We start from the raw sequence: 15,120 nt of genomic DNA, 5'->3' as shown, positions 1-15,120 counted from the left end.
CAGGGCCCCGACCACGGGTGAACAAGGGAGGAGGAGGACGAAACATAGAAAATAGGTGCAGGAGGAGGCCATTCGGCCCTTCGAGCCAGCACCGCCATTCATTGTGATCATGGCTGATCGTCCCCAATCAATAACTCTCTGCCTGCCTTCTCCCCATATCCCTTGATTCCACCAGCCCCTAGAGCTCTATCTACAGTAACTCTCTCTTAAATCCATTTTAGGAGGAGGACTGTCTGGACTGCATTGCCTTCCATCACAGTGAAGATTGCTGTGGTGGATGTGTGTGTTGAATTATGTTGTGTATTGTGTCCTTATTAATTGTGTTGCTGCATGGTAAATTACATTTCACTGCTCCTTATGGTACATGTGACAAATAAATTTGAACTTTGAACTTAGTAAAAACAATCTTAAATGGGCACATTTAAATGAATGATTTAATTGACAAAACTATAATCCTTTTACAAACAGTATTTATAAGGTATCCTTTATGGGGAGACACAAGAGACTGCAGATGCTGGAATCTTGAGTAAAAAACAAAGTGCTGGAGGAACTCAGCGAGTCAGGCAGCATCTATAGAGGGAATGGTCTTTCTGTTGGCTGGTTAGCACGCAACAAAAAGCTTCTCACTGTAACTCGGTACACGTGACAATAAACTAACCTGAGCTGGACAGATGACGCTTCAGATTGGGACCCTTCACCAGCCTGAAGAAGGGTCCCGACCAAAACGTCACCCGTCCACAGATTTCCCTCCGCAGATGCTGCCTGACATGCTGAGTTCCTCCAGAACTTTGTTTCTTGCTCAAGTACCCTTTACCTTTGGACAGCGAGTACACTCCAGAAAGAAACATCCAGTTTTGAGAAGATAATTCTCTTTAGCAAAAACGTTGCAGGGATTTCAGCAATCTAACATTCGTGACACATTCTTTCAGCCCCGGCTTTGTACGGAGGCGGTGAGGACTGTTTTGTTGGTCTTCAGGTTGTGCAACAATACACAAAGATGTGAGAACGGTTGCTGTCTCACGGCAGTGTCCAGTCCCAATGTGTTCCACCCTACAGATGGAACTTCCTACGGCTTGAGTCCATCTCGTGACGCTGAGAAATAGAAAACACAAATCAGCAACAGCACACAACTAAAGATCGCAGCGTATTTTGTGATCAGCCATTGTTTAATTTAGTTTAGCTTAGAGATACAGTGCGGTAACAGGCTCATCGGCCCACCGAGTCTGCACCGACCAGCGATCCCCGCACATTAACACTATGCTGCCCACTATAGGGACAATTTACATTTATACCAAGCCAATCAACCTACAAACCTGTACGTCTTTGGAGTGTTGGAGGAAAGCGAAGTTCCCACGCGGTCATGGGGAGAACGTACAAACTCCGTACAGGCAGCACCTGTAGTCGGGGTCGAACCCAGGTCCCTGGCACTGCAAGCGCAGCGACTCTACCGCTGTGCCACCGTGCCGCACGAGGTACAGCCATGTTCCCAATCAGTGGTGGAGTTTTAACCCTCAACACCTCTGCTGACTAAGTGTATGAAGATTATGGAAGTAGTCTGATAACAGCGGGGAAGAAGCTGTTCCTGAACCTGGTGATGCACGCAAATCAAGAATCCCAACAGTTATATGAATGGCCAAATCATGTTTGGCATGAGCTACACTGCAATGCAGTTGTAGAAAACTAAACTGGCAAAAGGTCAACCTATATATCCTCTCAGTAAAATATAACGGGTAAATTCATAAATCCACTTTAAATATTAACCTGACCATTAATTTCTTAAACTTTAAAATATCCTGTTCACACAGAGGGTGATGGGTGTATGGAACGAGCTGCCAGAGGAGGTCGTTGCTACAGGTACTATAACATTTAAAATACATTTGGACAGGATTTGCTAGGATGATCAGCCATGATCATATTGAATGGCGGTGCAGGCTCGAAGGGCCGAATGGCCTACTCCTGCACCTAATTTCTATGTTTCTATGTTTCTATGTACATGGATAGCAAAGGTTTTGAGGAATATGGACCAAATGCACACGATTTGTGTGAAAACGCACACCTCCAGATTCAGGGACAGTTTCTTCCCTGCTGTTATCGGGCAACTGAATCATCCTACACTGTAAATGGCTCGATTGTAATCATGTATTGTCTTTCCGCTGACTGGTGAGCACGCAACAAAAGTATTTTCACTGTACCTCGGTACACGTGACCATGAACAAAGCTGAATGAACTAAACTCAAATGCGTGCAGGTGGATCTAGTGTAGATAGGACATCTTGGTCGGCGTGGGCAAGTTGGGCCGAAGGGCCAGTTTCCGCGCTGCATGACCCTACAACTCTCGTCTGACTGACATTTTGGCTGAACAGAATAATGGAAGGATGACATGGAAAGCAGCAATAAATATAAAACAATCTTAATATATAATATGCCTTTCAAAAAACGCAGGCCAAGGCAACAGAAATGTCTGCACACTGACCTTGTGGACCCATTCATATTCTCCGTACTTTGAATCAAATGTCCCTTTCTGCAAAGATCGAAGTTTCAGAGTGAAACGAGGCCCAAGCTCCTGAAGACCAACTTTCTTTTCATTCCGAAATATATACCTATAAAAACAAAATCACCATCAGTCTCCTGATTATCAGGGCAGCACGGTGGCGCAGCGGTAGAGTTACTGCCTCACTGCGCCAGGGACCCGGGATCGGTCCTGACTACGGGCGCTGAATGTACGGAGTTTGTACGTTCTCCCCGTGACCTGCGTGGGTTTTCTCTGGGTGCTTCGGTTTCCTCCCACACTCCAAAGACGTACGGGGTTGTAGACTAATTTGCTAGGTAAAATTATAAATTGTCCCTAGTGCATGTAGAATAGTGTTCGTGTACCGGGAACGCTGGTCGGTGCCGACTCGGTGAGCCGAGGGCTTGTTTCTGCCCTCGATCTCTAAACTAAACTACTGTAAACAAGGTTTGAGATATTAGTTTATCAATGTTTATTTCATGCATGATTAAACACATTAACATACTTAAAAGCCCCTCATATCCATTCTGATACAAATATAAAGGTGGACATACATGTGTGTAATGTAGAAACATGGAACTGCAGATGCTGGTTTACCAAGACACAAAGTGCTGGAGTAACTCATGAGGTCAGGTAGCATCTATGGAGAATATGAACTGATGATGGTTTGGGTCGAGACTTTTGAGATACAGAGCAGAAACAGGCCCTCTGGCCCGCCGTGTCCACGCCGACCAGCGACCCCCGCACATTAGCACTATCCTACACACTAGGCACAATTTACAGAAGCAAATTAACCTACAAACCTGCACGTCTTTGGAGTGTGGGAGGAAACCGAAGATCTCGGAGAAAATCCACGCAGGTCACGGGGAGAAGGTACAAACTCCGTAAGTTAGACCCTGTTGTCAGGATTGAACCCGGGTCTGTGGCGCTGTAAGGCAGCAGCTCTACCCCTGTGCCACCGTGCCCTTAGACTGACTGTGTAAAAACTCCAACGCGAACTGGAAGAAGCCATGATGCAGTTTAACACGTGGCGGTGAGGTTCACCGTGCAGTTTAACACGTGGTGGTGAAGCCTACCTGTGGAATCTGAAGAAGATGTAGTCCCGCTGGTTGTGGAAAGTCGCCACCTGCCGCCCCAGGAAGTGGGGACTGTAGGGGAACAGTGAGGCAAACATTCTGCCAATGCTGTGGCCCAGCCGAGTGGAGAAGTTATTAAGGATCACCTCCGGAGAATGTTTTGTTGGCTCCTTCCCTCTCCTCTGTGACAAAGACCATGAGAGTTATCTAATTATAGTTGTAAATGTGTAACAGCTGCAGCCCTATAAAAAAAATAATTCAGCCATGATCTCTCACTAAAGGCAAGAAAAATGATCCACTCCGGAAATACTCAAACCCTTCCCATCACAGAGTAGGCAATCATCTCTTCTGAATCTTGATATCATAAATATCCATAAATTAAAATATTTGATCCTGATAACAAAGGGAAAATCCCTGGGTTGTGGAAATGAAGAACCAGAGGGTGTAGGTTTAAGGTGAGAGGGGAAAGAAAGAACCAGATAGTGAAAGAACCAGTAGGGAGTAAGAGGGGAAAGATTCAATAGCAACCTGAAGGGAAATGTTTCTACATAAGCTGGAAAGAGTGCATAGAGGATTTACAAAGATGTTGCCAGAACTCGACAGCCTGAGGTATAGGGAGAGGTTGGACAACTTAGGATGTTATTACTTGCAGCACAGGAGGATGAGGGATGTTTCATATAGAGGTGTATAAAAACACGAGGGAAGTGTTTTACCCCAGAGAAGGGCAATTAAGGATCAGAGGACATAGGTGTAAGGTGAGAGGGGAAAGCTTTAATAGGAACCTGAAAGGGCAACATTTCCACACAGTGTGTGGTGAATATATGAAACCAGCTGTCAGTTGAGGCATGTACGTTGACAACATTTAGAGGACATTTATTTGAACAGGTACATGGATTGGAAAGGTTTAGAGGCGGATGGGCCAAACGTGGCATCTTGGTCAGCATGGACTTGTTGGGCCGAAGGGCCCGTTTCTGCTGTACGATTCTATAATCCACAGCCATGATCGAATGGCGGAGTAAACTTGATGGGCCGAATGGGCTAATTCTGCCCCTATCACTTATGAAAACGTGTACGAAGGAACTGCAGATGCTAGTTTAACCCGAAGATAAGACACAAAAAGCTGGAGTAACTCAGCGGGACAGGCAGCATCTCTGGAGAGAAGGAATGGGTGACATTTCGGGTCGAGACCCTTCTTCAGACATTTCCCTCCACAGATGCTGCCTGACCTGGTGAGTTCCCACAGAAGATTTGTGCGATATTGGTTGAGATGGCATAATATAATAATGCATAATAAAAACAAATGCAAACATGATGTAATTCACTAAGAATTCTTGACACTAATATTCCTAGCAAATATTGCAAAGTAAAAATCAGCTCCACTGATGTTTAACAGTGCTCATTATCTCATCTCATTCCGTCTCTCACCTTAAGTTCTTTGGCCAGGCGGGCATTTGACATCTTGAAATGCGCTGTAGGTCCATTGGGAAGATGGCTAACTATTAATCCATCTGATGGTATATGGTTGAGAAAAATAATTATATTCATGTGTAACCTCCTTAGTTGGGAAGGCTGAGCATTTTCAAGCAAGTGAAGGTGCAGTTCTGAAAACTCAGATACTTAGAAACATAGAAAATAGGTGCAGGAGGAGGCCATTCGGCCCTTCGTGCCAGCACCGCCATTCATTGTGATCATGGCTGATCGTCCCCAATCAATAACCCGTGCCTGCCTTCTCCCCATATCCCTTGATTCCACTAGCCCCTAGAGCTCTATCTAACTCTCTCTTAAATCCATCCAGTGATTTGGCCTCCACTGCCCTCTGTGGCAGGGAATTCCATAAATTCACAACTCTCTGGGTGAAAAAGTTTTTTCTCACCTGTCTTAAATGACCTCCCCTTTATCCTAAAACGGTGGTCCCTGGTTCTGGACTCGCCCAACATTGGGAACATTTTTTCTGCATCTAGCTTGTCCAGTCCTTTTATAATTTTATATGTTTCTATAAGATTACCCCCTCATCCTTCTAAACTCTAGTGAATACAAGCCTAGTCTTTTCAATCTTTCCTCATATGACAGTCCCGCCATCCCAAGGATCAATCTTGTGAACCTATGCTGCACTGCCTCAATCACAAGGATGTCCTTCCTCAAATTAGGAGACCAAAACTGTACACAATACTCCAGATGTGGTCTCACCAGAACCCTATACAACTGCAGAAGAACCTCTTTACTCCTATATTGAAATCCTCTTGTTATGAAGGCCAACATTCCATTAGCTTTCTTCACTGCCTGCTGTACTCTATGAGGGGGCTCTGTGCACTGGAACTACTCACGGTGGTGCAGCGGTAGAGTTGCTGCCTCACAGCGCCAGATCCTAACTATGGGTGCTGTTTCTATGGAGTTTGTACGCTCTCCCCGTGACTGCATTGGTTTTCTCCGGGTGCTCTGTCTTCCTACCACACACTAAAGACATCCAGGTTTTGTAGGTTAATTGGCTTTGGTAAAAATTTAAATTGTCCCCAGTGTGTGTAGGATAGTATTGTGTGTGGGGATCACTGGTCGACTCGGACTCAGTGGGCCGAAGAGCCTGTTTCTAGGCTGTATCACTAAACTAAACTAAAACTACTCACATGGTTTCCATCATAAATGGTTGCACACAGTCTGTGTTAAAAATTATTGAGTCTAATCCATCTTGCGTATGGCGTGCACAGCCTAAAGTTGTAGGACCACTTGTTCTATCTCCCACCCCAATTATTTAATGTTGAGCAAGAAACAAGGCTAAAAAAAAAATAATACATGGAGACACAACAAACTGCAGAAGCTGGAATCCTGAGCAAAAACACTGTGCTGGAGGAACTCAATTACTCCAGCATTTTGTGTTCTGCTTTAAAAATAAAAGTTGGATGGGAATAATGAAACTATTCTCTAGAGATGTTGCATGACCCGCTGAATTCTTCCATAATTTTGTGTCTGAAGAAGGTCCCGACCCAAAACGTCACCTATCCATGTTCGACAGGGATGCTGCCTGACCCGCTGAGTTACTCCAGCCATTTTTGAAAACTTATATATACACTATTATATATTAGTAGTGAAGTACCACTTTGCCCAGGGTCTGACACGCTATACAAACCATGTCGCTCCACATATCCAATGCCACCATTATTGCACATGATGTTCCCACATGATCTGTCAGTGCATTTCACCCCAACCAGATCTATTTAATGTGATACGCGGTAACACCCCAGCTTTCTGCACCCTTATTTCAAATCAAGCAATGCTGTGGTTTGCAATCCGCACACGTGTTATCACGTGTAAGATGAAGGAATGGGTCGACTGGGCTTGTATTCACTGGAATATAGAAGGATGAGAGAAACACAAAAAATTCTTAAAGGATTGGACCGGCTAGATGCAAGAAAAATGTTGTGAAGGCCATTGTGATGAGGAAAAACGTTTTCACCCAGAGAGTTGTGAATCTGTGGAATTCTCTGCCACAGAAGGCAGTGGAGACCAATTCACTGGATGTTTTTAAGAGAGGATTAGATTTAGCTCTTAGGATTAAGGGAATCAAGGGTATGGGGAAAAAGCAGGACAAGGTACTGATTTTAGATGATCAGCCATGATCATATTGAACGGCGGTGCTGGCACGAGAGGCCAAATGCCCTACTCCTGCACTTATTTTTCTATGTTTCTATGGTTCTTATAGATTTCTCTGCAGAACCTCTGCCTCTTTGCATCTACTTTACAGCCGAGGACAACAGTTTTCTCCTGCAATGACCTGGTCCAAGCACATCATAGCCAGTTTAAGGAAGTCATGGAGTTGTACAGCATGGTAACATGTAAAACGTGAGAAATCCCGGAGGAAACTAAATGCAACTTGCAGCAAATTCGGAAGTGTGAAGGATACTTGGTACTTTCCGATTTTCATTGATGACAAGCAGGTCGGTGAAACCTCTGGCCATGCACTGTGGAATGATCTTCTTCAGAGCCAGGCCTCTGCGGTAGTACACGTGTGAATTTGGGATCACCTTTGATATCTGCTCACACAGCCTCACTGTTTTCTGAAAATCAAACACACCAGATATTTAAGAAGATAGGCACAAAAAGCTGGAGTAACTCAGCGAGACAGGCAACATCTCTGGAGAGAAGGAATGGGTGACGTTTAGGGTCGAGATCCTTTTTCAGACGGAAGAAGGGTCTGAAGAAGTGTCTCGATCCGAAACATCACCCATTCCTTCTCTCCAGAGATCTTGCCTGTCCTGCTGTGTTACTCCAGCTTTTTGTGTCTATCTTATTTTTAAACCAGCATCTGCAGTTCCTTCTTACAGATATTTAAGAAGCACCGGACACTTTTTTTTCCAATTTAGTTTAGTTTAGATATACATCGCTTTAACAGGCCCTTCGGCCGACCGAGTCCGCGCCGACCAGCGATCCCTGCACATTAATGCTATTTGCACACACTACGATAATTTGCAATTGTGCCAAGCCAATAAACCTACGTCTTTGGGGTGCGGGAGGAAACCGGAGATTCCAGAGAAAACCCACACGACCACAGGGAGAACGTACAAACTCTGTACAGACAGGCACCCGTAGTCAGGATCGAACCCGTGTCTCTGGCGCTGCAAGGCAGTAATTCTACCGCTGCGCCACTGCTCTGTCCCAATCTCAACATTGCTCATGGCACAGCGGGGGATAGGATAGGGGCGATGACATTACAGCCAGGAGTGGAGATGGTGGTTCATTTCATTAACCATTGATCACCCGAGTTCAATAATATCCCACTTTGTCACCCACTCCCGATAGAATGGGCACCAAGCTTGATTAGCAAGCAAATTAACCGCCATCTTCACTCCTGCTAGCTCTAATGTTATCACCCAATACACCCTTAGAACATAGAACAGTACAGCGCAGGAGCAGGCCCTTCGGCCCACAATGTCTGTTCCGAAAATGATGCCAAGACCGACTTTGATCAACCTCCACATAATTTGCATCCCTCGATATCCATGTGCGTGTGCAAAAGCCTCTTAAATGCCACTATCGTATCTGCCTCAACCACCAGCCCTGCAGCGCAGAAGGGTTTCGTCCCTGAAATGCCACCCATTCTTTCTCTCCTGAGATGCTGCCTGTCCCGCTGAGTTACTCCAGCATTTTGTGTCTAGCCCCTGACAGCGCGTTAGTCCCATTTCACCCTTACTCCCATTTAACCCTGCAATTTATTTCTTCTCTACCACCCTTTGATTCTTTTGCTACTTAACTATACTGGGGACACAAGGAACTGCCGGTTTACAAAAAAACAAAGTGGTGGAGTAACTCGGCAGGTCTGGCAGCATCTCTGGAGAACATGGATAGGTGATGCGTCGGGTCGGGATCCTTCTTCAAATTGATTGTAGTAGGGGGGAGAAACTTAGATATAAAGATGAGGGTTGGACAAAGTCTGGCAAGTGATAGGTGGATACAGGTGAGGGCTTTTATTGGTAGATGGGTGATAGGGATGAAATGGGACAAAATGGTTCCTAATTTTACACTTTTGTTACTTTTCACCTCTAGGCTTTGTTCACCTATCAGTCAACCCCCCCCCCCCCCCACCTGTATCAATCTATCACATGCCACGCTTCGTCGTCCCCCCCCCCCCCCCCCCCCCAACTCTTTTCCAATTTTCTCCCCCCCCCCCCTACTGCAATCAGTTTAACATATCTCTAAAGTGCCCCAAACCAAAACATCACCTATCCATGTTCTCCAGAGATGCTGCCTGACCTGCTGAATTACTCCAGCACTGTATATGTGTTTTTTTGTTAACTACTCTGGGGATGGAACCTGTGTGCAGAGTGGTGAAGCAACGGCACTGTTCCTTCTTCAGTCTCAATTGGAAAGGATACCACGTCACAGAAGTGGGAACTTAAAAGCGGGATTGAAAACTATTTTGAAAGGACAAGTTCTTGGGAAGGATACAAGGGTGGAGGAGGTGTAAAGGGAGAATTATTTTGGATGTATTCTTGCGTGAAGCCAAGATTCTATGAAAATAGAGAGATATATTAATATATAAGAAAATATGAGAAATGCGTGAATAATCTTAATAAAGTCTCATACAGGGAAGATAAGAACTTAGCCCAGTCACCCAAGATGCCATACCCCTGATGAGAGTTAGCACTTAGACCCTTCAGCCCAACGTGCCCACGCCGGCCAACATGTCCCAGCTACACTAGTCCCACCTGCCTGCGTTTGACCCATATCCCTCTAAACCGCTCCTATCCATGTACCGGGCTAACCGTTTCTTAAACGTTGGGATAGTACCTGCCACAACTACCTTCTCTGGCAGCTCGTTCGTTACACCCACCACACTCTGTGCGTTAAAGTTACCCCTCAGATTCCTATTAAATCATTGCCCCTTCACCTTAAACGTATGTCTTCTGGTCATCGATTCACCGAGTCTGGGCACGAGTCTACCTGATCTATTCCTCTCATGATTTTATACACCTCTATATTGTGACATATTACATTACATTATCATGTAGGATGGTCAATATTTTTCCTTTACAATTCCAAGCCCGTTCTGTTACGTGCTCGTTTCTTTCACATACCCCTCGAGGTCTATCAGACGTTGTGATGAGAATCATAGGGGTCGTCTCTCGACTGAAGTAGGACGAAAATTCATCAGTCGCTTCATCGAAAGCCACCTGTGGAGGATTTTATTTTATTTTCAATTCACATTCTGCTTATTACCTCAGTCCAGTGCAGTGAAAAGCTTTTGTTGCGTGCTAACCAGTCAGCAGAAAGACAATACATGATTATAATCGTGCCATTTACAGTGTATAGATACACGATAAAACAGTCACGTTTAGTGCAAGGGAAAGCCAGCTAAGTCCGACCAAGGATAGTCCGAGGGTCACCAGTGAGGTAGATAGTATTTCAGGACTGCTCTCTGGTTGTGGTGGGATGATTCAGTTGCCTGATAACAGCATGTCCCTGACCAGAACACTTTGAACCAGAACCCCCCCCCCCCCCCCCCCCCAAAGGTGAAGAACATATTCATCACACTTTAAAATACCTGGTTTGAATCTAAAATGCCTTTATATTAGAAAAGTGGCTGACGGGAGATGTTAGCGGGCCCTCATCTCTTCATAAGTTCTCGGAGCAGAATTAGACCATTCAGCCCATCAACTCCGCCATTTAATCAGTACTGGTTCTTGATAAAGCTGGTTTCCTTGCCAAGGCACTGATGCCTTCAAAAACATAGTTCATAAATTCTAGGAGCAGAATTAGACCATTTGCCCCATCAAGTCTACTCCGCCATTCAATCATGGTTGATCTATCTCTCCCTCCGAACCCCATTCTCCTGCCTTCTCCCCATAACCCCTGACACACATACTAATCAAGAATCTGTCAATCTCTGCCTTAAAAATATCCACTGATTTGGTCTCCATGAATTCCACAGATTCGCCACCCACTGACTAAAGAAATTCCTCCTCATCTTTCTAAAGGAACGTCCTTTTATTCTGAGGCTGTGGCTATCAGCCCGGACAAAGGAAGGTGATGGTCTCCACTCTCTGCCACGCATAACTACAAACCTTTCAATGTGAGTCGAGAGGAAAAGGCCGTGGGTGCTGCACTGAACAGTAGAAACAAGCAGAAAATTACAGCAAATTGTGGACGCAGCCCAGACCGTCACACAAACCAGCCCTCGGGCTCCTCCTCCTCCTCCCTTTGTCCTTCTTTCTTTCCCCACCCCCTATCAGTCTGAAGAAGGGTTTCGGCCCGAAACGTCGCCTATTTCCTTCGCTCCATAGATGCTGCTGCACCCGCTGAGTTCCTCCAGCAATTTTGTGTACCTTCGATATTCCAGCATCTGCAGTTCCCTTTTGAACACTTTGTCTACTCCACTGCGATATCTCTTCAAGGTATGCCTACTTTGAAGAAGTTCTCCTCCTCTCTCCGGAGACAGTTTCACAACCTCCTCTCCAATTGCACACCTTCTGTGATCCCCCCTGCCCTCCAACTGTACGACCATACCCTTACCCAGACTCGATACCACAGCCACATTTGCTTCCTCGGGTCCTGCCTGCGCCATCATCTCATACCCCACGGCTTCCAGCTCCAGTTCCCTACCTCCCAGTTCGGACCCCAACCGGACCATCGGTACCGACTGGCCATCCACCGGCATACCCAGCAATTCTCCAACCGGGCACTGAGATCCACCCTGGTCGCGATGCACCGGCACCAACAGGACCTCACATCGACACTCCCTGTACTTCAGGCCTCACTAACCCAGACCTGCAACGGACCCCAGCTGTATTTCATCCGCCGCAAGATCCACCTCTTTAATAAAAAATTCCTGGCCTACCTTAATTCCACCAAGGACCTTAAATTATCCCGACTCCAGGCCGCTCCCGACGCCTACACTCCGCGACTCGACCGCTCGCAGACTCCGGGCCCCAACCCTGGCCCGCATCGCCTGCCCGAGTCCCGCGACGCCATCTTGGCCACGAGGACCGACTTCCACACTCACCGGGACGCCGCCTTCACCGACCTCTACATCGATGCCGCCACCGACCCTCACCTGCCGACCGATGACGCCCAGCCTCCCAGCTTCAACGGTAACTTGGACTCGCTCCCCCTCGCTGATTCCTCCGACATCGCCACCCGACCCCAACTACCCGACAACGCCACCGGACCGGGGCTATCTCAACATGGCCGCCGCTACGCACCCGATTCATCTCGCCGCCGACCCGCCGACCATCCGCCCACCCACGCATCGCCCGCGGACCCCGACTCAACTACCACTGGACTCCGACCATCGGATCCGGTGACCCGCGCCGCTGGACTCCGACCATCGGGTCCGTTGACCCGCGCCACTCCACCCCCCTCCAGCAACCCACAGCCGTCGCCTTACCTGGAGCCTGGACTCTGCACTGGGCCTGCAGCCCTCACGCTGCTTACTCCCACTCTCCTCGATTTAATTCCACCGGGTCCTAGCGCCCGTCTGCCCAGCCGTGCTAACCTCAGTGGCTGCTCCACTGACCCTCCCCCATCCCCCCCCAACCATGTCACACCCGCTCTTCCCCACCCACCTCACAGCCCTCTCTCCCCCCCACCCCCTGACCACCCACCACCCCTCCAACACCCACAACCCCCCCCCCCACACATCGCCCCGTCCCCAGTCTACCCACCTGCCTCCCTCTGGCCCCAACTCCCACCCTTGCCGGGTGTTCACCATCCCCCCCGACCTCCCCCTCTCCCCCACCCAACGGTCTGTCCTCAGCAGAGGTCTCACCTTTGTCCCCCTCCGTCCCCATCTCAATGAGTTCCGCGCCCACCATGACTTGGAGAGCTTCTACCGTCGTCTCCGCCTCACAGCGCACTTCCATGGGAAGGAGTCCTCGCCCCCTAATGATGACCCCTTTTCCCGTCTCCAACGCACCCCCTCCTCGTGGAACCCCCCTCAGAAAGTCCCGGCTCTGGAACTCTTCATTCAGAACTGCCGCCGCGACGTCAACCGCCTCAACTTCTCCACTCCCCTTTCTCACTCCAATCTTTCCCCCTCTGAACGCACTGCCATCGAATCACTCCGCACAAACCCAGACTGGGTCATCAAACCAGCCGACAAGGGAGGTGCCGTGGTAGTCTGGCGCGTCGATCTCTACAAAGCTGAGGCCACGCGCCAACTCTCGGACACCTCCTCCTACTTACCCTTGGACCATGACCCCACTGACGAGCACCAGGCCACCATTTCTAGCACCATCACCGACTTCATCAATTCCCACGCCCTACCTGACCAAGCCTCCACACTCATCGTTCCCCAGCCCCGCACGGCCCGTTTTTACCTTCTCCCCAAAATCCACAAACCCGGCTCTCCCGGCAGACCCATTGTCTCTGCGTGTTCGTGCCCCACCGAACTCATCTCCACATACCTTGACTCCATCCTATCCCCCTTGGTCAAATCCCTCCCCACCTATGTTCTAGACACCTCAGACACTCTCCGCCGCCTCCACGCATTCCACTCTCTGGGCCCTCACCCCCTCATCTTCACCATGGATGTCCGGTCACTCTACACCTCCATCCCCCACCAGGATGGCCTCAGAGCCCTCCGGTTCTTCCTCGACCAGAGGAGCAACCTATACCCAGCCACTGACACTCTCCTCCGCTTAGCGGAGTTGGTCCTCACCCTCAATAACTTTACATTTGACTCCTCCCATTTCCTCCAAACACAAGGCGTAGCTATGGGCACACGCATGGGCCCCAGCTACGCCTGCCTCTTTGTCGGGTACGTTGAACAATCCTTGTTCAATGCGTACCAGGGCCCCATCCCCGACCTCTACCTCCGCTACATTGACGACTGCTTTGGTGCCACCTCCTGCACCCACACACAACTGACTGACTTCATCCACTTCACCACCAACTTCCATCCGGCACTCCAATACACTTGGACGATTTCAGACACTTCCCTACCATTCCTTGACCTCACCATCTCCATCGCAGGGGACAGACTCCTGACCGACATACATTATAAACCCACTGACTCACATGGCTATCTGGACTACACGTCTTCCCACCCTGCCCCCTGTGAAGACTCCATCCCCTACTCCCAATTCCTCCGCCTACGCCGCATCTGTTCCCAGGATGAGACATTTCATACTAGGGCATCGGAAATGTCGTCGTTCTTCAGGGAACGGGGATTCCCCTCCGCCACCATAGATGAGGCTCACATCAGGGTCTCATCCATACCCCGTAACACTGCTCTCTCTCCCCATCCCCGCACACGCAACAAGGGCAGAGTCCCTCTGGTCCTCACCTTTCACCCCACCAGCCGGCAAATACAACACATAATCCTCCGCCATTTCCGCCACCTCCAACGTGACCCCACCACTCGCCACATCTTCCCATCTCCCCCCATGTCTGCCTTCCGCAAAGACCGCTCCCTCCGCAACTCCCTCGTCAACTCTTCACTTCCCTCCCGCACCACCCCCTCCCCGGGCACTTTCCGTTGCAACCGCAAGAAATGCAACACCTGTCCCTTCACCTCCCCCCTCGACTCCATTCAAGGTCCCAAGCAGTCGTTTCAGGTACGACAAAGGTTCACCTGCATCTCCTCCAACCTCATCTACTGCATCCGCTGCTCTAGATGTCAGCTGATTTACATCGGTGAGACCAAGCGTAGGTTGGGCGACCGTTTCGCCGAACACCTCCGCTCAGTCCGCAATAACCTACCTGACCTCCCGGTGGCTCAGCACTTCAACTCCCCCTCCCATTCCCAATCCGACCTCTCTGTCCTGGGTCTCCTCCATTGCCAGAGTGAGAAACAGCGGAAATTGGAGGAACAGCACCTCATATTCCGTCTGGGGTCCTTGCGTCCCCTTGGCATCAACATTGAATTCTCCCAATTTGGCTAGCCCGTGCTGTCCCCTCCCCCCCCTCCCCTTCCTTCACCCTCTAGCTGTCTCCTCCCATCCGCCCGCCCTCGGGCTCCTCCTCCTCCTCCCTTTGTCCTTCTTTCTTTCCCCACCCCCTATCAGTCTGAAGAAGGGTTTCGGCCCGAAACGTCGCCTATTTCCTT

General features: G+C 48.8%; 1 protein-coding gene across 1 annotated transcript in view; it reads right to left on the bottom strand.

The window, feature by feature from the left end:
• Nucleotides 1-416: 416 nt before the first annotated feature.
• The window catches only part of rpf1 (ribosome production factor 1 homolog), a 30,091-nt gene continuing 15,387 nt past the window's right edge, over nt 417-15,120 (bottom strand). The window contains exons 4-9 of the mRNA XM_033029082.1: nt 10,151-10,246; nt 7,480-7,633; nt 5,010-5,092; nt 3,585-3,766; nt 2,473-2,599; nt 417-1,092 (exon numbers count right to left, since the gene is read on the bottom strand). Of these exons, the coding sequence (XP_032884973.1) occupies nt 1,051-1,092; nt 2,473-2,599; nt 3,585-3,766; nt 5,010-5,092; nt 7,480-7,633; nt 10,151-10,246 (684 nt within the window). The 3' untranslated portion in view covers nt 417-1,050. The remainder of the gene's footprint in view (nt 1,093-2,472; nt 2,600-3,584; nt 3,767-5,009; nt 5,093-7,479; nt 7,634-10,150; nt 10,247-15,120) is intronic.

Source organism: Amblyraja radiata, chromosome 10 (genome assembly GCF_010909765.2).
Source record: "Amblyraja radiata isolate CabotCenter1 chromosome 10, sAmbRad1.1.pri, whole genome shotgun sequence".
NCBI classification, from domain to species: Eukaryota; Metazoa; Chordata; class Chondrichthyes; order Rajiformes; family Rajidae; genus Amblyraja; species Amblyraja radiata.
The sequence above is the reverse complement of the archived record's forward strand: the minus strand, read 5'-3'. Positions and strand labels throughout refer to the sequence as shown.